This window comes from Sceloporus undulatus, chromosome 6 (genome assembly GCF_019175285.1).
Source record: "Sceloporus undulatus isolate JIND9_A2432 ecotype Alabama chromosome 6, SceUnd_v1.1, whole genome shotgun sequence".
Taxonomy (NCBI): Eukaryota; Metazoa; Chordata; class Lepidosauria; order Squamata; family Phrynosomatidae; genus Sceloporus; species Sceloporus undulatus.
In genome coordinates this window covers 108,512,357-108,536,398 of record NC_056527.1, presented here as the reverse complement: position 1 = coordinate 108,536,398, position 24,042 = coordinate 108,512,357, and the positions used below count along the sequence as shown (strand labels likewise).

Below are 24,042 nucleotides of genomic sequence, written 5' to 3'. Positions count from 1 at the left end.
TTTTTATTTATAGACCGCTATTCCGCAATGATCATAGCGGTGTACAGTAAAATTGCAAAACAATACAAAAAATTGCAAGGCCTCTCTCCCCCTCAAGATGGTGGATGGAGGAGGGCTCTTTGTCTTCCAGGCCTGGCCTCTCTCCCTCTCAAGATGGTGGTCAGGAGGAGGGCTCAGCCTCCTCTATTGAAAGGGGAGCCAAGTGTTGCCTGACCTTTTGCTCCCAGCACTTCAATCTACATAGCTAAGAAGGTGAAATGCCTGTGCCTCCTGATCCGCAGCTGCTGTTTGGGATGGACCACCTGCAGCATGGCACAACTGTCAACTTCCTCCATCTCCAACTGAAGGCTGTCATCTTGGCTCTCCACTTCATTTCTTCCTCCAAGGAGGCCTCTTCCAGGTAGGACATGGCATTGGTCTCTTTCTTAGCTTGTGGAGGAATCAGCACTTTCAAGAACAAGGGAGGAAAGGTATGTTAGGATCAAACTAAAGTCAGGTCTTGTCCTGAGGGGGTGCAATCGTCTATAATGCCATCCAGGATCTGGGTCTGTGGAGTCTAAAATCTCATTCAAATAGCAAACATTCTACTCTCTCTCTCCCCTTCCAACAAATCACTTACCATATTATATATACATACATCACACGCATAACCATATTTTACCACAATTTCCCTAATAAACAGTACTTTAAAAAAATCAGTCCTAACACCACACCACACGCTCAAACCTTCCATTCTATGTAGGCAACTAAACTGGAAGCAGAACTTTACATCCACCAATGGCAATGAGAGACTTCAGGCTAGTTTAGGGGTGCAGGAGCAGTTATGTGATATAAATATATAGCTTGGTCTTACAAGAGAGAGGAATGGCCCAGGGGCTCAGTAGGAGGGCCACCCTGGCTTCTTTCAGTATTTATTGCCTAAAGCAGATGCCACACTCTGTGTAATGGCAGAGCCAGCCGTGTGTGTGTGTGCTGAGTGCCTTCAAGTCATTTTCACCTTATTGCAACCCTATCATGGAGTTTTCTTGGAAAGATTTGTTCAGAGGAGTTTTCTGTTGCTTTCTCAACTATGCCATGCTGGCCTGAGACAGCCCTAGATACTTATAAAGCATGATTTGAAACACAGTGGATGGGATGACTGTCTCTTCTTTCAAACAGATGCTCTCACTTTGGGAAAGATTGGACAGACTGAATGTGTAAAAGAAGTGAACATTAAGGAGGAGCTGAAGAGAGAGAACAAGACTGTTGGGAGGACAGAGGACATGGGTGCCAACTTTTTTTCCTGCCTTCTGAGCATTTAACAAGTGCATGGCAAGCAGAAAAGCAGCCAAGTAAATTTGCACTATCGGTGTTTCCAAGTTCTGCAAAACTCTCCAAATTATGTAAGGACAGAAGGAGGAAAAAAAGAAAAGCAGAGAGACATTTATTGCTGAAGTTTTGTTTGTTGTGGAGTCCAGAGCCACTGTGATGTAGTGATTAGAATCTAATTATTGGAGCAATGGGCAAGGATTGGGAAGATTCAGGTTCGAGTAGTCTCCACTCACTCACTAACTCACTGAGTGACCACCAGTCAGTTTCTCATGCAATATATATAAACTATCTTACAAAGTTGTTGCCAAGAAGAAAAGTGGGTATAGGTGTGGGGATGTTTTTGATGGAGAAAGAAAATATTATAATGAATAATATGACCAGGAGTATGAACTGTCCCAATTTGGCAAGAGAGTCCTGATTAATCCTCTGATGTCCCACTTTTTCAGTTGCTTTGAAAATATCCCACTTTCTCTCCTCTCTTCCCACTTCCCTCATTTGTCCTAAGCTTATTTCAGTTGCTGCAAACTGAGTTAAATGTGCAAAAGTAGTTTGCATTCAGTGTCCTAGTTTTCATCTGTGAAATATTGGAGGCTATGCACTCCTCCGCCTTGTTTCCTGACACATTGGTTGAGTGAGTAAAACAAATGTGGAAACATCTTGGTTATACCAGTTCCATGCTTGTGTTTCAGGAGTGTATGATATAAACAAATCTCCAGAACCCCTCTTCCCTAAGGCCTGTGTAAACTTCAGTTATTTTGTAAAAGTTAAAACTTGGTTGCAATGCCTCTAGATGGCAATGTTTGGCCACAAGAAAGAGAGGAAGCGGCTTTGTTCTGTGTGTTCACCATTCACATTCCCCCTCCTCATCCTGTGTACCTTAAGCTATGCTTGTTCCTTATGGCTAGAATAAGAGAACCCGCCTCGCTTGATGTTTTGACCAACCCAGGGTGACTGGATGTCCTCCTTTTCCAGGATATGTCCTATATTTCAACCTTCTGTCCAGGAAGAATTCCAAAATGTCCTCTGTTTTGAGCATGACTAAGAAGTCCATTGAGTAACACCACATTTGCTGTCCCTCTTCTAGAAATGCATCAATTTGGCTGCCTGTCCTCACTGCAAACAGGGGGATAGGATTGCTTCGTCTAAAGTCTTCTTTTCCTAGGAGGAGGAGCAGCAGACAAGACTTACCCCCAGAGATTGGGGTGCATATATTTCTTGGTGGGGGAAAGGACACCAAATGTGTTAGGCAATGAGCTGCTTGAGGATACACAAGAGTCTGCAACAAGAGTCCTACTTGCCTTATTTGTAGGGCTCCATGATTGAGGTGATTTCATGGTTGAGAAAGGAGTTCAACAAGGGATTCTAGGCTTATGGCTCATGCTCTCAACTATGATTACACAAAAAACTTTGATAAACCTAATTGTGGCCTAAATCCTATTCTTTGCTCCCAACTAGAGTAGACCCATTTAATCAGTGAAGTTTACCAAATATTGACTTAGCATTCAACAATCAAAGAGTTATAGAATCATAGCATCAATCGAATCAATGGGTCTACTCTAGTTAGGATTAACCAATAAATTTCAGGCCTCTGTAGTGTATTCAATATCTAACATTCAGTTGACCCCACAACACATTGTAGACCATAGATTTTTAAGACTCATATAGCTGGAAGGGTCCACAAGGGCCAGCTAGACCAACCCAATGCCATGCAGGAAACCACAACTAAAACATTCCAGAAAGACAGCCATCCAGCCTCTATTTAAAGGCCTCCAAAGAAGGAAAGTCCACCACCCTCTGATGCAGTTTATTGCGCTATTGATAGCTCTTAAGTTTCAAGAGGGTCTTTCTAATGTTTAGGTGGAAACTCTTTCCTTGTAATCTGACTCCATTGGTTCATGTTCTAATTCATGGCTCAGCAGAAAACAAGCTTTCTCCATCTCAGTGGCATCACTAGCTTTGGTGTCACTTGTATGGGGCAGCAGTGGGAACAACAAACAGCTTTGTCCCCTTCCCTCACTCTGTCTTGCCTACCTGGCCAGGTGCAGAAAGACCTGGGCATCTGGATGGATGGGTGAGCAAGGCAGCGGCAGCAAAACAGAAGACAGGACAACACTCCCCACTTTGGACAGGCACCCTTGCTGGTGGCGGGAGGGGGTTCAAATGGCTGACAAGTGACTGCCACACCAAGTTTTCATTCTCCCCACCCTGGACTTTCATCTGGTAGGTTCTGCACACCGCACATCCCTAATGACACCCCTGCTCTATCTTCTATATAACTTCCCTTTAGGTATTCAAATATATATTCCCCAATTAGATTAGGATACTTGATAGCCTATAGTTTTGACCATTTAATTTCTTATTTTAGATTATTTTATTGAATATTCATGATTGTAATTGAATGTTTTAACTGTTTTTATACTGTATTATGATGTTTGTCATAGTTTTACCTGATGTGAACCGCTTTGATCTCGAGAAAAAGTGGTATATAAATAATTTTTTTAAAAAGTATACATTCAAAATAGCAAACCTTGATTTTCCATTTTATATAAGGGACTCCATTTTGCTATTCCATTGTATTTAATGAAACTTGAACATTCATGGATTTTGTTATCCAAGGGAGGGTACTGGAACCAAACCCCAGTGGATAACAAGGGTCCATTGTAATTTTCTTTGTTACTAATGTTTATGATTTTTTCTGGAATTTAATTTTTTTATTGTTTTACTTGCTCCACATAAACTAGCAAAACCAAAGTTCAGGAGATTATTACTCCATTTGTTACAAATAAAAAAAATAAAATAAAATAAAATAAAAGTAAATTCCATTTGCAATAATTGTTTGAATACACTGTATTTTAATTTACCAACTGTGATAATTTTATGCCAAATCAAATTGTACATAGTTATATTTTATGTTCCTAAAGTACCAGAGCAACTTTCAATCTGTAAAAGGTACTCGTGTTGCATTTTTTTTCAATCTTTCTGAAAATTTTCATTCACTTCAAAATTTCTGGAAATTTTCAAATATGCATAGAAGATAATTTGTACACTTAAGAGAATTTTTACCAATATGTAGAAATACAACAGAAATAAAGTATTTTGCACAGAAGAGTGTACATTTCCAGTGCTACTGTAATCTATATGAATTATTGGATTACCCTAGTGAATTAGGAAACCCTAAGCAAGGGGTTGCACTTGCGGATTCATTTCAGAAAAAGAGGGATTGTTGGAGCTGCAGCTGGAGCTAAAGAGGAGCTGCAGCTGCCATGGCTAAGAAATAGGTCCTTTTCATCTTGGAAAAAGATAGTAGTATTTTCAGTTACTAAATAGAGAGAACAAAGGGCTAAATTCTTTATAGTGTAATTTCTGTTACGAATTTCTACTTGTGTTGTATCTTTTAGGACTTTAAGATTTGAATCCAAATGTTGCTATACAACTGAACACAAAGGTAGAAGGGTCCTGCAGTTAAGTCCTGCACTTCAACTGGATACTTGGAACTTTGGGGTAAGTGCATATTACTGTCAAATTCAATATATAATTTGTTGAATTGTTGTCAATATCAGTAACTGTATTTGCAACATTCAGTTACAGAACCCAGAAAGAAGTACACTGCATCTTCCAAAGAAGATTATTGATGGCGCAAGCACAGCCAAGACCACACAGGGAAAAGATAAACCTAGCTCACCCTGTAATTTGAAGTCCGTCAGCCCAAACTCTGATGGCTGTTATAGGTCCTTCTCTCTTGTGTTCAGCATGTGAGAAGGGAGATCCTCCATTCCCACCAAATTGGGGAGAGGAGGCAGAGCGACCCTTCCCATCTCCTGGAACATGATCTAGAGAACAAAGAGGGGATGAGGTGGAATATGCTGGCATTCTGGGAAATGTAGTCCAGACAAAGAACTTGTCTAGTTCTGTGTATGGCAACCTATTTGTTCACCCGGCAAGACACACACCCCAGAGCAGGTCTCTTCCTTTAGCCTGGATTATTTACCTGCATTGATGCCGATGCTGCAGCAGAGTAAAGCAAGGAGGGTGAAACGATACATCCTGGGAAAAGAGGATTTTCCCCCCCTGGTTAATTCAATGGTTATGTTTTATTAGCCCATCTTCAGGATGTCACAGAAGAATCAGTTTTCCCCACTAAATTTTCTCCACACAACCACCGCCAAGAGATGGCCATTAAACAGCCTGTTTATAAACCTCCAAAGAAGGAGACTCTGCCACTCTCCAAGGCAGTATATTCCACTGTTCAATAGCTCTCACTATTCTTCCTAATGTTGAGGTGGAATCTCTTTTTCTGTAGAGGTGGAAAACTCTATGGCATCCTCAAAGGTCCAGATTTGTGGGTGTTTCTTTTTGTTTAATTTCCCCTTCAATAATCAGGCCATGTTCCTATTTTATAAAAGAGACCTCCATATTTGAAGGAAGAATTCAGTTTGGCAGCCACTGCAGTTCTTAGGGATGATGAAGATGCATATGGCAACAGCAAGGAGCTTATCACTTGGTTTATTAATTTGGATTACCTCTCCCGGTTTAAATTTCAATTCAGGTTGCATCCTGATCTTATCAGAAAGTTTTTGCTGCTGAATTTGCCACCTGAATACAGCCCGGGTGCATCCCCATCCCAAGAGTGCTCCGGCAGTCATTTTCTTAAGCCAGAAAACTCCTGGATCTGAAATGAGTGCTTCTGGAAGCAGGGATGCACTGGAGAAATAGGGGAGCTGCTGACTGTCCCCTGCTACTAATACCTCTACCATCACCTTCTCATCTTCTTCATTGCACCCTTTCTTTTTCCTTCATTTCCTTTTTTTTCTGTACAGTGTTTGTTTAGATTGTAAACCAACATGAGAGAAATGCTTTTGTTTTACATCTTAATTAATTTGAGCCTTTCTCTGGAAACTCTTCTGGCTGGAGAGTGGCTATAAGTGTTTAAAATAAAATATTTACCCATTAATAGAATAACAACAGGCACATTGTGAAATCAAAGGCTTTCATGGCTGGCATCCATAGTTTTTTGTGGGGTTTTTGGGCTATGTGGCCATGTTCTAGAAGAGTTTCTTCCTGATATTTCACCAGCATCTGTGGCTGGCAATCCTCCTTTGCATTAGCCTCCCAGCGTGAGGCCTGCCATCAGCACAGAACAATACACATGCAAATCACTCCTGCATTCCTAAACTCACACAGTATATATACACACACTTTTTCTAGGCAAGCATTCTCTGAAGATGCCAGCCACAGATGTTGGCAAAACGTCAGGAAAAAACTCTTCTAGAACATGGCCACATAGCCCGAAAAACCCACAAAAAACAACAGGCACATTGCATAATAGTACCTCGGTGCCCCTTGTTTCTTAAAAAAACTGGAGAAAACTGTCCCTCTGAGGGGCAGTGAAGCTGATGCTAAAAGCAACTATGAGCATCTGCTCAAATGGTGACGAGTCAGGAATGTAGTGAGAGATTTGAGTGGGGGGGGTTGTATCTAAAATAAGGGAAGCTTGTAAAACCGAAAGAGATGGGGAAATGTATTTCAACCAGTCAAACAAGTCAGGTCTGGATTCTTCATGCAGTCTTTCACATCATTTCTATAGATAAAATGAGCCACCAAGAAATCAGATAAGTGGCCATGATGACGCACAAAGGAAAGACACATGGCAACATTAAAACAAGGAGTGTGTTTTTATTGGAATGGGTGTGTATTCATATGTGTATGCCTTCAAGTCACCTATTGACTTATAGTGACCCCATGAATTTTATTGGTTTTCTTAAGCAAGGAATACTCAAAGGTAGTCTTCCCAGTTCCTTCCTCTAGCTGTGCACAATGGCAAGGTACAAGAGGATGGTGTAGGATAGGATGGATCATTCATGAAATTTGGTAATGGGGGAAGAGGAAAGCCTTTGACCACCCTGAGGACTTTTCCTGTAAGTATTGGAGAGTCACCCTGTTGCCTGGGGGAGCAGATGTCCCTATGACAAGGGAGATCCCCAACTTGGGTAATGGAAAGCTTATCTTATGGCCCTTGTGGTCTCTTCCAACTCTATGATGCTATGACTCTATGATTCTATGATTCTCTTTCTATAGACTGAACCAGATGCCAAAAGTGAATGTGTGTGTGTGTGTGTGTGTGTGTGTGTGTGCTGAGATTCTACATCACTGACTTAAGTATACATACCTTAACAATCCATAGCCACACTGAGTGATGGAGGTCTGATCTGATGGAAAACAGGGCAATGCAGGATGGCATTTCCAGCCTCCTCCTGCCAGTATGGAGTGTGAGGAGGAATTGCGGCAATCCTGCTTCTGATTGTTGCAGCCTTGTTCACTGCGGATAGGGCTGGAAACATCATACCTGCTGAATTGCAATCACCAGCAGAACAGACCCCCATTGTTTGGAGCAGTTCCCTGAAGTTTAAAGTGGGATTCAGGGAGAGGAGGTAATATTGCCACAGTTGTGAAAACATGGTTTAACTAAGTACAGAGCATTTACAATAGTTATGAATCAATAGCTGCATTACATGATGCCAGGCCCCTCTTTGAGGTGTGGGCTCTTCTTAAGAATAAAAATGTGTGCAACATATAATTTATGAATGTGGACAACATTAACTTTACAGAGAAATGTATGGCTAAGTTAAATGAAATAACAACTTTTATTTGGTATTTAAATTGAGCGCAAACTTGTTAATAGCTACTTTATAACCACATGACATGAATGTCAACTGTGCCTTTTTACTGGCAACAGTAGCTCCTACCTATTGGGGAGGTGAGCGACCATTTTGTGTTCATGGAGCATCTTTGGCCTCATTCATACTGGCATAAAAGACCTGGAAGGAACTGGACTGATTCGGATGCCCCTCCCCCGAATCGCTCCGTTAGCAAGTGCCCACTACAAATCGAATGCATTCTGTGTCTGCTGGCGAGGTGGCCGCTGTCAATCAAGCGATCGTCATGGTGACGTTTTGAAGGGCATCGGAAAGTGTCCTCCCCCTCCTCCCTTTTTTTAAAGAGCCAGGCACAGGGTCATTTTTTTATAAACCTGTGGGCATTTGGGTCAGATCTGCCCCTGTTCCAGGCAAAGCATGGAATTGTCATGCATTTTTTTATGCTTTTAAAAGCAACATTAGCTTTCCCTTTGCTTCCCTTGCTGTATCTGCTCAAGAAGACAAATCATGAGCATATTTGCTAAAAAAAATTGTTAAAAATGTAACATTGATTGTTTGCAACATTTGTAGCTTCCCCCTCTGCAGTAAGCAAGGAGATCCAAGGATATAAACTGCAAGCCCGGCTCTATCTGCCTCTGGAATACAAACAATGCACATATTTGCTCAAAAAAAAATATTGTTTAAATTTGAAAAGGGGGGGGGGTTGCCTGATGTGAGCTCCGTTCGTGACCTGAACTTTTTCCTCCTGCAAGGGAAGGAATGCCCAGCGACAGAGGGCTGTGGGCAGGGGATGAAGGGAAAAGAGGCTCCTAAAGAATGCCTTCCCTTGCTCCCTTCTGCCCAGGGCTCTTTCCTCCTCCCCCTCCCCTCCGATGAGGGGAGAAAATGCCTTGCCCTTTGCCCACCCTCTGACCTAAATCCCTCCCTCAATTTGCCTCGATCGTGATCGAGGCCAAAGTTATCATTCCCAGAACCCGGGGTTTTCCAAAAGAAACGGTATTTGCGCCGATTTCAAAAACACCGCGCTAGGGGCCATTTAACACGGAACGGGTGTGCAAGCCTCGGATTCGCTTGTGTGAGATTCAGGGTGAGTAGGAACTTCACATGCAAGAATCGGTTTGAAAACTGGGTTTTTTCGTAGTCTGAATGGCCCCTTTGTCTACAGGAAAATGTGGCAGGTGGCTGCCACAAACATGAGTTGATGTGACTTACGTGTCCAGTCTAGATCAACATATCAACACAACCAAAGTCTAGCAGTAATGTGGCCAGATCTCAGAGCCTGGCCTTGAATTTCCAGTTTTCATGGTTTATCTCCAGCTGGGAGATGAGAAATAAATTGGAGAGCTCAGATCCAGCCAAAAGGAAAGGGCTCTACACAAATTTCCAACTCAGCTGGGAGAGCAACAGCTTGTTATAATTTGCAAGGCTTAATTGAGTTGTCACAGCAAATTGGAAAGACACTTGGGGGTGGGGTATCTGTGGATTTACTTAGCTCCCTTCTTCCTTCTCAGTAATTGTGGTGCCAGGGTTCACCTTCTGCTCTGCTCTGAATTCTCCTTCTGGCTAGATACAAAGAGACTAGATTAAATGGTCTTTCGCCCTTCTTCCCAAGTAGTTCAGAAGGAATGATTCTCCACCTTTTTACCTTGATCTGGGGACAATCCCTTTTACAAAGTCTTACTACTTAATTTCCAGACAGGAAAATATGTTCTCCCTCTCTCTGTGTGTGTGTGTGTGTGTGTGTTAAATGTCAAGCTGTGGGCACCTGTGGTAGACACTTAATACACCACATCACCAGCTCCATTCCTAGGTCTCAGATTTTGGCCTGGAAACCTCAGGGCTTGGGGAAATCTTGAATTGGCATCTCCAGTTACCAGTGTCTAGCTGATTCTCTAGTGACATTTTCTCATGTCTCCAGCTTTTACCAGATCCCTCCCTTTAGATCATTTCCCCAAAGTTACTAGTAAAATCCCCAGAGCCTAGAAAGTTTCTTTTAAGATGAATGTAGTGACATCCTGAAGCTACCCATCCCTGAGCAATTAGTCACTGCACAACTATGGATGACTTCAAGATGTCATTAAACTTGTGGTTTTTTTCTTAAAAGTTACTTTCCTCACTCTGAAAATTCCTGATTTAAAGCCATGGAAGAGTGCATTTAACTTCAGCTTCACTGCTCCTCATGTGGCCTTTTTTCCCTTCATAGTTTTGGACATTTTTCTTAAATCAGGGCTTCTGCAGTATCACACTACAATGCCCTCTGCCTTTCTTTTTATTTGAAGCATTCCTATACCAGGCTTTCAGCTAGTAAGCCTCCCAGAGCTGCTTATAAATCAATTAAAGAAACCAAACCAAATCAGTTTTGCCTTCAGGCTTGCAGTCTAACAAGGCTTGAAAGGAAGGAAAACATGGATGGGTGGGAAGGAAGGAAAGAAGAAAACTCAGACATCAGCTGGTGATTTTATATGGTTCTTATAATGACAAGCTCCGACAGAAACAAGCTGCACAGAGTTCAATGGTGAACATGCAAGATATCACTAGTGGCCTGACTTTTCAAAAAAGGCTGTAATGAATGCATTCTGAGAAGTTGTTGGTCTTAGTCCACTTGCTGCAGGCATGCTTCCCTTGCCAGATCAAGGCTAGTTTATTCCTTAGCAGTTGAAACTAGTGGCACAGATGTCATTGCTATGATGAATCTGCCTCAGACTTTTGTCTCCATTTCAAAAGAGCTATCTTAGACCCTGAACCCTATCCCTCAAATAGGCATGATAACTTGGATAGCTACTTCAAAGTTCAAACTAGCATCCAGAGTGCATTCACCACCTCTATGACACAGGAGCCACCAGACTCTGCCCTTTCTTGGGCCAAAAATGATTCTCAACCCTGTTATGGTGCCTACCATTCCTCACAGTGATGACTAATGGATCATGACTTGTTGGGACAGATGAAGGACCACCTGTGACAAGGATGGGCAGCATCTGGCACTCCAGAGCTCAGTGTCCTGCAGTTCCTATTAGCCTTGACAGCGTATCGCTATTTGTCGGGGATGCTTTGATTGTGTATTCCTGTATGGCAGGGGGTTGGACTGGATGGTCCTTGAGGGCTCTTCCAATTTTATGATTCTAGGGGAACTATCCAGCTTTCACTCTGGCAACCCAGGCCTAAAATGGCCCAGTCTCTCACACACACACACCCCAAAAAAAACTTGGTGAAAATGCCACCCATTCTTCCTAGTGGGCATTTAGAGTCATTTGGGACCAAAAAGTGAATGTTAGTGTGGATAGCGTACTGCAAGGGGTATGGCCTTGCAGTAAACTATCTCTGGTGGTCCCCAGCTTCCCAAACTGTCCACTTATATTGTAGACAGCATGCTATACCTGCCATGTTGTGCATGTCTTCTTGGATGAATAAACACTTCTTGTCATGATATAGACATCACAAATACATGCATCATTTTAGCTTGAATTATCTGCTTTTCGTGTTCTTATCTACAGGGACAAGGAGGAAGAGGGCTCTGAGAATCTGACTGGGCCTGAAATGACTTAGCAGTCTGAAGTACATTTCTCCCTTTCTTTAGGTTTTACAAGCTTGACTCGTTTTAGGCTGTTTTTGCCAAGTTACTAGCAACATGTCTAACCTAAAGCCATATGAAAACCTTTCATAGATCAGTATCAGCTTCCCTTCCCCTCCACATGGTCTTTCACATGGACACTGCAGCCAACTTTGAGAGTCAGTTGGCAGCAGCAGCCCCATGTTTTGGGAGGGGATAAGACATTCACACAGCAGCCAGCTTCAGGAGGCAGTGGCAGCCACAATTGCTTCCCACACACATACACCTTCCTTCCTAAGGTGGCATTTGGCAGTGTGGAAAACAAATCAAGCGACCATGGATTGCCAAAGCACTATTGTGGGGAAAAGTGTGATAACAAATTATGTCAAATCAGTATGCTTCCATTCTTAAACTAGCACTATTTTGGTGAGATAGCAAGTAGATAAAGTCCTTAGTTATGCATCCATAACTATGATAGTGAATTCCAACCATCACCAATGGGATGTGAGCCCACAGCTTGAGGTGGCTATGTAAATTTTCTGAAAGACTGTCAAAAAGATGATCCTCTTTTTGAAAGCATGTTCTTGAAGAGCTGTTCAATCAAAATCAGGTTTAAAGATAATGAATCTTCAAAGGGAAGCTGAGAGTCCTTGTCATTGCCTATGGACAGTTGTTGCCAGGATAACAGTCTAAGCATCAAATACACAGGTTGGCAGGTCATCGTCTTCCCTCTTCCAGTTATTGAGATCCACACTTATGTCTGTTAAATATTGATTATTCCCAAACTAGTACCCAACCGTGCAGATTACCATATACAAATCACTCCATACTTTGACTTCTAAAATGGCTTAGCTATAGGCGTATTCTTGGGTCTTTATAATCATTTACACCGCACCACACTGCAGAATTAAAATAGGAAACACTTTAAAAATTTGGAGGCTCCCCAGACAGAGACCAAAACAGAAACAGTGATTCAAGGATATTTTGGGAGCTCTCAGACAGAGCAGCAATAGCTTTCTGGAGAAGAGATTTAGATCTGTAGAGATTTTCCTTGGCATTTTTAATTTGAAGGAGGAGTCTGTCAATTCAGATAGCAACCCTTTCCATTGCTTCGCACTGTGGCCTTTTCATCTGTAGGCTTTTGGACATTTTCTTAAATTGGGGCCACCGGGGTATCATTTTATACTGCTGCTGGATTCATTTTTTAATTGCTTGATTTATTGCTTAAAGCATTTACAGTTGCTCTTCAGCTAGGACAGTTTTTGAAGAAGCTTACAGATCAAAAAAAAGCACAACAGTCTTTGCCTTCATGTTCACACACTATTAGGAAACAACACAGAATGAAAGGGACAAGGAAGGAAAAGGAAAACAAGACACCTAGTCTTAATGTCAGTCTTAATATTATATATTTCATATAACAATGAACCATGATAGAAATGAGCCACTGACAGGTTATAAACAGATCTCATCAGGCCTCCAAGAAATAGTCTAGTAACCCTGTCTTCATCACAAGGGATGTTTTGAGTTAGAAGTTCTTGTCTTACAAGCTGCTTGCATATAATGGACAACAAGAGTTCAGACGTGGAGATTTATAAGGTGCATGTAATACACAACAGAGGAGATGCAGGGTGAATTCACACTGTAGAATTAAAGCATTTGACTCCACTTTAACTGCCATGACTCTATCCTACAGAATCCTGGGATTTGAAGTTTGGTGAGGCATGCAACCTGGTCTGTCAGAGAGCTCTGGTGCCTCACAGTTAAAACAGTGTCAGGATGGCATTTCCAGCAATGCAGCAATGTATTTCTGCAATGCAGATTCATCTAGGAACACACCAGGATTGGAGATTTTCCTGACAAAACTTTACAGCCTAGTTGGTCTTCTGGGATTCTCAGTCCAGAGTGGTGCCTGCTACTTAGGAAGACATGGGAACATTCATCTTTACAATAAAGAGAGATGTAGATCATCCTGTATTACCAAGCACTTCAGTAAGTACACGGCCATCTAGGACTCTTGGATTTAGTCATCACACCTGAGCAAGAGGGATCGGCAATGGGGCTGGGGAGCTTGTCGGTGCCTTTATCCGATTTCTATTGCCAGTTATGCTTAGATTAATTGAATCCATGAAATTTATATAACTGTCGACCTACCAAGTTCTCATTGAGTCCATTCATACTATACAGTTATAGCGCTGTTATTCCACTTTACTTGCCATTGTTCTATCCCTTTGAATACAGGGAACTGTAGTTTGCTGAGGCACTAGAGCTCTCAAGATGGCAAGTCCAAGTGTCCCTCACTCAATTCCCAGTCCCAGGACTCCATGGGACAGAACAATGGCAATTAAAGTCAATTAACATCACCATAATTGTGAAATGTGAATGGTCTCATTGATTCAATGTGTCTACTCTAGCTGGAATGTTTTCCTTCTGTTTTGTTAGTAGAAGAAAAACTTACAGGAATATTCAGTTTGTAGCATGTCAGTGCTAACATTTGAACATATTATGTTTTTAACAATCCATGTCATAACCTGACCATTACTGTCTACTTCATTTTTTAACAACTGGCAAATTGCATTCCACCTTTTCCCCTCATGTTAGATGACAAGTCTCAAAATTGATTTTCTTTTTTAAAATCTCCCTTCAACCTAAAAAAGTCAGGCTAACTTTCTATAGGTTAGAAATTCCCCAGAAAGATTTTGTTCTCTCTCTTGGGTATTTGAGAACTTCTATATACTCTCCTTGACTTGCTGTCTCTTTTCATCCTTTCTCTCATTCTCCAAAGGGGAAGATGGTCCTCTCTAAAATAGAAATACAGTCATCTTAAACCTACATGTTTTCGGTGTTATTAGAAACCAGATTTGTCCACCTTTTGCTAACACTAGGCAGAGAATTACTTGTATTGATACCAAAGTTCAAGCAGATCTATTAAATAGTGGCAGAGATATAGTGTTCAATGCTCTTTTCCTTTTCTTATTGCTCTGCTGTTTACCCAACTATTGTTCTTTGCTCAAGCATTGTATACTTTTGGATTTTTCTTTCTTGTCCTTTTGTTAGTGTTGCAGGTTTTCAAAACAGCAATAAGGGACAGTTGAAGTCCATGGCATGCAGAGTTGCCAGCCAGGAAATAGCTATTAACAAGTTTGTGTTCTACCAAAATACCAAATGAAAGTATTGATTTCAGTTGACCTAAGCCATGCCTTTCTCTCTAAAACCAGCATATTGCCCAGATTCAAAATGACATGATGCACAACATATTTCTGTCTTTATGCAGGTGTGAGAGACAAAACAACAGAGTCTTCTCTATTGTATATCCATAATGAACATAAGGACTAAACCCCAGTAAGAATTAAATCAATATATATGTATATAACACTGTATATATATAATTATTTCTCTATATCAACAAAGAATTACAGTAATAAACAGAAAAACCTTGCATTTCTAGGTGCTAATATAAAAGAGAGTCTTGTAATACAAAGAAGATGCCTTTTTAGTAACAGAATGCAATAAATCACCAGGAAATTCATTGGATAAGATAATAGCGCTGAGCGACATAAATTAAAAGCAGATGTAATTTTTGCTGTTGTTGTTGTTGTGTGCCTTCAAGTTGTTTCTGATTTATGGCAACCCTAAGATGCTATCATGGGGCTTTCTTGGCAAGATATGTTCGAGGAGGTTTGCCATTGCCTTCTCCTGAGACTGAGAGTATGTGACTTGCCCATGGTCACTCAGTAGGTTACATAGCAGAGCTGGGAATTGAACCCTGGTCTTCAGAGTCATAGTCCAATACTCAAACTGCTATGCCATACTGGCTTTCACAGAAATTAGCAAGCAAATAAATTCAAGGCAAAGGCAAAAGCAAAATGCATGTAATTTCTATTAGTTATACAAAAACAGTTCCTGATGTGGACATTCACAATTTCAACAAGAAATTATAATAAACAGACATACAGTCGGCCTTCCATATCCACAGATTCTTTATTCATGGATTCAAGCATTCACAGCTTGAAAATATTTCAAAGAATATATAAATTCCCAAAAGCAAACCTTGATTTTGTCATTTTATATAAGGGTCACCATTTTACTATCCATTGTATTTAACGGGACTTGAACATTTTTGGATTTTGGTATCCATGGGAGTCCTGGAACCAAACTACCAAGGGCTCACTGTAAATTACAAGCAGATGTAATTGCCAAGTTGTAAATTCAAACAGAAGCAATGTAAATGCCAAACAGATAAACTGAAAGCAGAAGCAAAATGGCCAACCCCAGGCTAACTTCTAAAGCATGTTTCAGCAAAGCCTTCTTCAGTCACGCTCAATTTCAACATCATCTCAACCATTCAGATAAGTGGCAATATTAGCAACCTCAGTGGCAATCAAAATGCATAGCATTCTTTCATGGTGCAGCTGAAGTAAAAGACATCTGACACCTTATTACAGATATTTTTTAAATTGATCATAACTGATGGGAAATCTTCTGGCTCATGTGGATGGCATAAGGGAGAAGAATAACTAGGAAAGGAAAGGTGAAAATGGTCAATACATGGAAAAGGGAGCTACCAGAAGAATTCTTGGGTACAGATGCAGTAGTGAAGAACCATCAGACTCATAGACAAGAGTGAAGGGAAGCCTAAAGAGATGAGTGAAAAGAAACTAATCTGCCCTTAGCCTGAATTGTCCTTCATGCCATCAAACGGCTGGTCTCTCAGTCTTTTTACCCTTCAGGATGCCCATTTGGGGAGAAACCACTGTAGTAAGTGCCCCAATGGAAAGAGATGGCATCAAGTACTAAAAGAGCCCGGCCGCTGATAAAGCGCAAGACGGTTCCTGAGTGGAGTGGGACAGCATTGAAGCTGGTGCCAATTCCGTGTCCAAAGGAAAACTCACGATGCTGGTCAGTGATGAAAATGAGCTGCTTGACGTACAAGTGGTACTTCCCAGTGACCTGGATGATGGACTCGCCTGGGTGCAGGAAAATTTCTTGCTCACTCCCAGTGAAACCACCTTTATATTGGCTCCACTTAGTGCCATAACGGAACTGGATGCTGCAATAAAAGAAGGGAGGATGTGACTTAGGGCACTTTCACACTACACAATTTTATTGTTGTTGTTATTGTATTCCTTCAAGTCATTTTCAAAATATGGCAAACCTATCACGGGGTTTTCTTGGCAAGTTTCTTCAGAGGGTTTTCCATTGCCATCCTCTGAGGCTGAGAGAGTGTGACTTGCTCAAGGTCAGCCAATGGGATTCCATGGCTAAGTGGGGATTTGAACCCTGGTCCCCAGAGTCATAGTCCAATGCTCAAACCACTACACTGCACTGTTAAGAGCACTATAATTGCAGTCCAGTTTCCATAGTCATGTCTTATGGAAGTTTAGGTTTTGTAGTTTGGGGAGGCAGAAGAACTTCCTGGCCAAGAACTGTAAATAGTCCCCTGCCCCTGAAAACTGCAAATCTCAGGATTCCATAGGATGGAACCATAACAGTTAAAGTGGATTCATAGCACTATAATTATGTAGTGTGAAAGATGCCCAGACAAGGGCACAGTGTTTATGCCAGAAATGTAGCACAAAGTGTTAAATCAATTACTCCACTGTGAGGAACAGAGACCTCTACAGTGTGTATATATGTGCTTTTAAGTTGCCTATCCATTCATTGTGACCCCAGGAATTTTCTAGTGGTTTCTTCCAGGTTGCTCCCTGATTGGTGTGACCTGTCATACTTTATTGCATTTATTTTCCCTCCCAGTCAAGAAAGAGGACAGAGACCGCATTCCCACTATGATTTAAAGCGAATTGCTGATCGGGTTATATGACCGTTGTTCCCATTTGGAACCAGTTCCGATCCTACTGAGATCGGTTTCAATTGTGATGAAGTGAGGCAAATGCAACCCCCCACACTCTTTCCTGACTTGAGTTCTTTGGCAGTTGCACAGATGATTGACATGCATTTTGAAGCAGCGCAAACTAGTGGGGATGACAATCGTGCCAAAAAAGAAGCAATTATGGATGGATAATGAAAAGATCCGGACCTTTTGGAATCGATTTACTGACGTAGAGTGAAGGCAAATTGCAAACTGGTTTAAATGTAAGTGGGAATGGGGCCAGATAATGCCTAACTTCCACTCATATAAACTAGATCTACTGCCGCCTAAAGGCTCAAATATATAATGATGCTATCCAAGCATCTTCCAGAGAAAAAGTGGGGGGGAGGCACTTTCTACAAATTTGTCTGGGCTTTTAAGCTCTGTGTATCTTTTGGATTTTGAGGCTTGCCATATTCCTGCCTAGGGGTAGCTACACTGGCCGGATTAGCTAGGATTAGCTATGTGGGCTGCTGAATTCAGACCGCTTTTCCCTCCTGCCTTTAAAATATCCATGTAAATAGAGGTTTTATGTAGTCACATGTTTATCATGATCTTTCCAGCAGAAGAAATTGATTTAGCAGATAAAGTTATAATAATCCTTGATTCTAGAACCAGGAGGAAGAGGTAAAACCACATTTTGCATCCTGTCTATCAACTACAAAAAGGTGTTTTTTAAAAAAAGGCACTTGTTTAGATACCCAGAACAAAACCTGCAATTCCTCTCCCTTTCTAGACTTTCCTTAACTTACCCAACAATGTTTACAGGGTTAATTCGAACTCTAATGGCTGTTATTGGTCCATCCAGTTGGTTCGTAGAGTGTGAGAATCGTAGTCCTCCTGGCCCTCCATATTCCCCAGAATGGGAAGAAGACGAGAGTATGCCACCATATTCCACTAAGGAGGAGGAAGCACTTTGGCCACCATATTCCCCTATGGAGAAAGAAGCACCTTGGCTGCCATATTCTCCAGAAATGGAATAAGAGGAGTCGAATCCTGAGACTATTTCTGAGTCTTGTTCAAAGGTACCAGTAATAAGACCTAGAGAAGAAAGACTTGATGAGTTAAAGCCAAGCAACTGTCCACAGCACATTAACAACACATGCTCTAAAACCTACAGCTGGATTTACCTGCATGGATGGTGGTGAATAATGTGAGGAAGGTGAGGAAAAACATCCTAGAAAGAGAAGTTTAATAAAACAAGTTAATTAAAGTATTATACTCTACTATAGCCTACCCTATTTGCCAAGATGCTCAGGACAACATAGTCCATATAGTCCCTTCTAAGGCATTGTGAGCCTTAGGTCCAAGAGTCCTATAAAGTGTGACATATCCTCTGACATAGATTATAGATAAAAACTGGGACTCACATGGCCAAGTAACATGGAAGTGTAATCAAGACGGCAAAGGTATTAATGGAGAAAAACACAAAAGCAAGGAGTAATAATAATAATAATAATAATAATAATAATAATAATAATTTGTTTTATTTATATACCACTAGTCCAAAGATCATAGCGGTGAACAGCAAGTAAGCTAATTAGCAAGTAAGCTAATTTGCCCCCAACCGTCTGGGTACTCATTTTAGCGACCTCAGAAGGATGCAAACCTGAGTAGCTGCAGCAGTTTGCTTTTGCTAGAGACAACTGGGAAAGAAAAGATTCTGTCTCTTCTTCTTCTTTCCTCTCTGCTCATTTAATTCAGTGCAAACTACATTTGCACTTTGAACTTAGTTTTGCAGTGATTGATATAAACTGAAGGAAAAGTGGAAGGAGAAGAGAGAAACTGAGTCATCTTAAAAACAGCTCAAAAATGGGACAACAGAGGATTAATAGGGACGGTTCCTTCCTAATGAGGACAGTTGGAGGGCACAGTGTAAGAAGTACAGTGAAGATGGTCTAGATTTACTTGGCAAAGTTTTGCATCATTGCTTCCAGATTTTTTACCTTCTAAATATAAAGTGGGCAACTAACTGCACAGGGAAAGGTGGTCAAAGGCCACTTTTACCTCCATGCCTCTGCATGATACATCAAAGAACACCAGAAATGTCATTGTGTCACTTCTGGTCACACTTTTTGGCTGAAAACAATCCTAAAGAGGCTGTTAAAGTGGGTGAGGGGAGTAAGCAGCTACACTGCTGTGTTCATATGAGGTGGAAAATCACTTGAAAAACAGGCAATTTTAAAAAAAACATGAGTGGTTCAGATGACTTTGGGGAGCTATCAGGATCTTCAGGGGCTGAAACTGTGGGGTTGAGTGGCCCTACTTTGTGTACCGCTGTTCTAAAGGAAGTTTGTCCAATTGCACCATATCTCCAGGATCTATACTAAGTGTGCTCCATGCGCACTTCAGCTCCTCAAGGTTTCTTAAAAGACACTCCCATACCTGAATAAATGTTTCCACCTAAGCACCGCATGACCGAGTGAGCTCCCATCACTATTCCCAATTTCTGCCAATCTAGCAGTTTGAAAGTATGTAAAACTGCTAACAGCGTTCTGTGTGGTCATCCTGGCCACATGACTATGGAGTCATCTTTGACAATGCTGGCTCTTTGGCTTAATAACAGAGATGAGCGCCACCCTCTATAGTCAGACATGACTAGACATTCATGTCAAAGGAGAAACCTTTACCTTTTTTTATAATAGGTGCCCCACCAGCAATATACAGTTTGTAAGAGATGCGTAGAACTCCAAGATGCGTTACAGACCACCGCTTTGTGGCGGTCTGCCGGCGCTGCTGTTTGCTGCGCGAGGGAGCCGCAGCAGCCAAACCGCGCGACTCCCGCTCGGAGCAAAAAAGAAGCTCCAAAATGGAGCTTCTTCCTGTGGCGCAATTATGACGCCGCGAGGCGCCAATGGCGCACTCGCGACATAAGCACCGTGCGACATGCGGACGCACAGCGTCCGCTACATCAATATGGTGGCGGCCATGTGGAATGGCCACCGCCATATTGTACGTATTCACTACATACTAGGGTTAGGGGGGTGCGGAAGCACCGCCCCTTCCTAACCCTAATACGTAGTGAATACATACAAAATGGCGGTTTGTAACCCGCCCCAAGTAGCCATCACAAGTCACCTCCTGAATATGGCAGGTGGTCCCTCAAAACAAATACCAGCCATGGAGGTAAAGAGTTTTTCCTGTTCCTTATTAGGGAGGTAGATGTCACCCCAGTGCCACTCATGGTGTTAACCCCATGGTGTCACCTATCATCAGCCAGAATGGGGGACAACTGTCATGGGAATTGGGGAGCCCACACACACACATGAGACATCATACAATCCTCACCAATGCTCAGCTTCTCAATCTGCAAGAGAGTGTGCTAGGCCTCAGAGACACCACATGCAAGAAAATCCCCACTCCCATATTCTTGGCTTGCTAGGGTGCCACTATTCATTTGGTGCTCCAAATGCATGGCTGGCCCATCCAGGATGAGCTAGGTGGGCATGGTGGAGCCTCCTGCTCTTACTCCTCATCCTGAGCAAGAACGGTGGCCCCATCTGCCCCCATCTCCAACAACCAGGATGAGATTTCCTCAGGGTGCCAGGCACATGGCCAACATTGCCGCCCTGGCAATGTCACCTCCTCTGATGGGTGTCACCAGGTGTACCCCCTACACCTCCTAGTCAGGCCACTGTTCCTGCTTTTCATTTGGTTTTCATGAGAAGTCTCACCATTCTCCCAGCTGTGACTTACCTGACAGTGTAAACAGTCCTCCTTAAGTCTGTGCCTGTGTTGTGTAGTATCAGCTGAAGAGAAACCTTTGAATTTTATATCCATCACTAACTAAGATGTGGCATCACCTTTCTGACCTGTTGGCAAATAGCAAGGAGAACTATTACAAAAATTAAGGAAGTGAGTAGGAAAAGGTGAGGTGTGTGTGTATGTGCCTTCAAGTCACCTGTCAATATATGGTGACCCCATAAATTTCATAGGGTTTTCTTGGGCAAGAAATACTCAGAGGTGGTTTTGCCAGTTCCTTCCTCTGAAATATAGCTGACAGGACCTGAAATTCATTGGCAGTCCCACATCCAAGCACTAAACAGAGTTGACTCTGTTTAGCTTGCAAGATCAGCTGAGATCTGATGCCTTTAGGGCAGTGGTACTCAACCCTTTTACCTTTGGGAAACCCCTTTATATTTGCATGTGGACATCACCATTCCCCACTTGACATAGTAGATGAATAAAAATATTTTGCTTATTTAGTGTGCATATTTTCATCCGCACATTCATGTATACAGTATTTGTAATTATACAGTAATCACATTGTTCAAATTAGAACAATTTTATTTAAGTAAATTCAATATTTAACCCAATGTGTGTGTAAATTTTTCACATTAAAAAGTTTGAGAAGAGGAAAAGGGATCAGGGCCTCCAAGTCTCCTCCCCTTGAGCCACCCTGGCCCCCTCCAAGGGTCCTGCCCCACCTTTTGAGAACCACTTCTTTAAGGTATTTAGGCCACAAAGGGTGAAAAAAAGGAGCAAGCAGTTACGATCAGGTACAAGAAGATATCTTGGACATTCCCTGGTGAGTAAAACCTCAAACAAGGATTGTGTTGAGTGAAAAGGTCCTTCTACACCAAACACTAAGGATGGCCAAACTCTGGACACAACACTGTTAAAGCAAAGTAATTCAGACATTCAGGCTTACTGGGTACTAAGTCAGTGAATTGTTTACAGCATGTCTGAATTGTTTCTCAGAGAAGATCATGGAGGTGAAAAACTTGAAATGTGAGGATTAAAATCTTGGCAATAGCCATGCTTTTTGTATAATAGAATTCATTGAACTGGGAAAGACTGTAAAGCCTCTTTTGACTGTAAGGCCTCTTATGGCTTATACATGGCTTCTTTTCTGAATAGGGAGATGGTAGTTACTCTGCCCAGAAACAATATGCATGATATAGAAGATGGTAATCTACATCTAGTCAAAGCTTTTTTTAGGAGTAGCACCAACTTTCTGGAACTCCATCTCAAGGGCAATCTCTTCTTCTTGCCAACCTTCAGATACCAGCCAAAGACCATTCATTTTCCAGCAGGCCTTGGAGAAATTTCAAGTGTTTGATGAACCAAAAAGATTCATATTGATGGCCTTGGTCAATCTTTTGCTGATGATTAGTTGAACACAGTCAGGGGCTGTATCCACACTGCAGGAACAATTCAGTTTGACACCACTTTAACTGCCATGGCTTAATGTTATGGAATGCTGGGCATTGTAGTTTTGTGAGCTATTTAGCCTTCTCTGTCAGAGAGCTCTAGAAAGAACTACAACAAACTACAATTCCCAGCATCCCATAGCATTAAGCCATGACATTTAAAAGAGGTGTCAAACTGAATTATTTCTGCAGTAAGGATGCAGCCAGTGAGGAACTGCAGTTGCCATTTGCTACTGCTTTTACCAACTTGGCTGGACCCTTCTCCACAGAATGCAAGGAGAATGGATATCATCTGTTTCTCCTGAATGCTACCTGGGAGTAAGAGTGCCCCTTATGCAGCATCCACCATAGATAGATAGATAGATAGATAGATAGATAGATAGATAGATAGATAGACAGACAAACAGACAGACAGACAGACAGATGGCCATCCAAGGAACAGGCTATTTCTGTCTATGCTCCACAAGCCTAATGCTCCATGCCTTGTAAGAAAAACACAATTGCTGGTGTACTACAACCCTTTTGAGGAAAGACAGGGCAGCAGACAATTTGTTAGAGATGCAATGATACCTGTTTCTCAAACTACTGTATATAGATTTTTTCCCCATCCAACCTCATCACTGTGGGAACACTGCATGATGTTAAGAACTAGGGTTTGAATTTTCTTCTTTTCTCTTTTCCATTTCTTCTTTATTTTTCTTTCCTTCTTTCACCTTATTGCAGTCTTGTCTTTTTGGATTGTAAACTTGCTTTCTGCATTTTGTGTTAAATCATTTGTGAACTATCTTATGAGGTTTTAGAGTTGATATCAATGTCACACCCTACAAGTGTCCTGAACTGAAAAAGACAGTCCCAATTAATCCTCTGCCAGCCCACTTTTTCAGATGCTTTTAAAGAGTTCCAGTTTCTCTTATCTCCTCCTCAACCTTCCCCCATTGTTTTCAGCACGGTTCCATTGTTCAAACAGAATTTGATCAAAGTGTAAAAGTAGTTTGCATTCCATTAACTCAGCAGGAAGGAGAGGAGGGAGCAGAATCTTGCTCTTTCCAGTAGATGCAGGCAAAAGCAAATTGCTGCAGCCTCTCTTCACTTGTGTTTTTTCTTCGTTCACAATATTTGCCATCTTGATCACATTCCAATGTTGCTTGACCACATGTGTCCCATTTTACATCTTTGAAATGTTGGAGGGCATGCAGTGTGTTAAATAAATGATTAATAAGCAATAAAAGGATTATAAAAGCATTATAAAAGGATACCACAGAGGGGATTTAAGAAAATGGCTCAGAACCAAAAAATGTTGTACAGCGAAGATGAAATTAAGAGATTCTTTGACAGTTTCTTCAGTGGCTTCAAGGCAGGAATTTTGCTAATGACTTTGGGGGGGGGGGGAATCCCTACAGTGAAACAACCTTGTAAAACCCTGAGAGACAGGGAAATGCACTTAAGCCACTAAGGCATGAACCAGATTTTCAGAGCCATCTTCTTTCTCCTTCTGGTAGATAAGGATATTTT

At 41.7% G+C, this 24,042-nt stretch overlaps 1 protein-coding gene across 1 annotated transcript in view; it reads right to left on the bottom strand.

Moving 5' to 3' along the window:
* Positions 1-15,635: 15,635 nt before the first annotated feature.
* The window catches only part of LOC121932767 (zymogen granule membrane protein 16-like), a 65,156-nt gene continuing 56,749 nt past the window's right edge, over positions 15,636-24,042 (bottom strand). The window contains exons 2-5 of the mRNA XM_042471735.1: positions 21,074-21,189; positions 18,508-18,554; positions 18,130-18,418; positions 15,636-16,558 (exon numbers count right to left, since the gene is read on the bottom strand). Of these exons, the coding sequence (XP_042327669.1) occupies positions 16,228-16,558; positions 18,130-18,418; positions 18,508-18,553 (666 nt within the window). The 5' untranslated portion in view covers position 18,554; positions 21,074-21,189 and the 3' untranslated portion in view covers positions 15,636-16,227. The remainder of the gene's footprint in view (positions 16,559-18,129; positions 18,419-18,507; positions 18,555-21,073; positions 21,190-24,042) is intronic.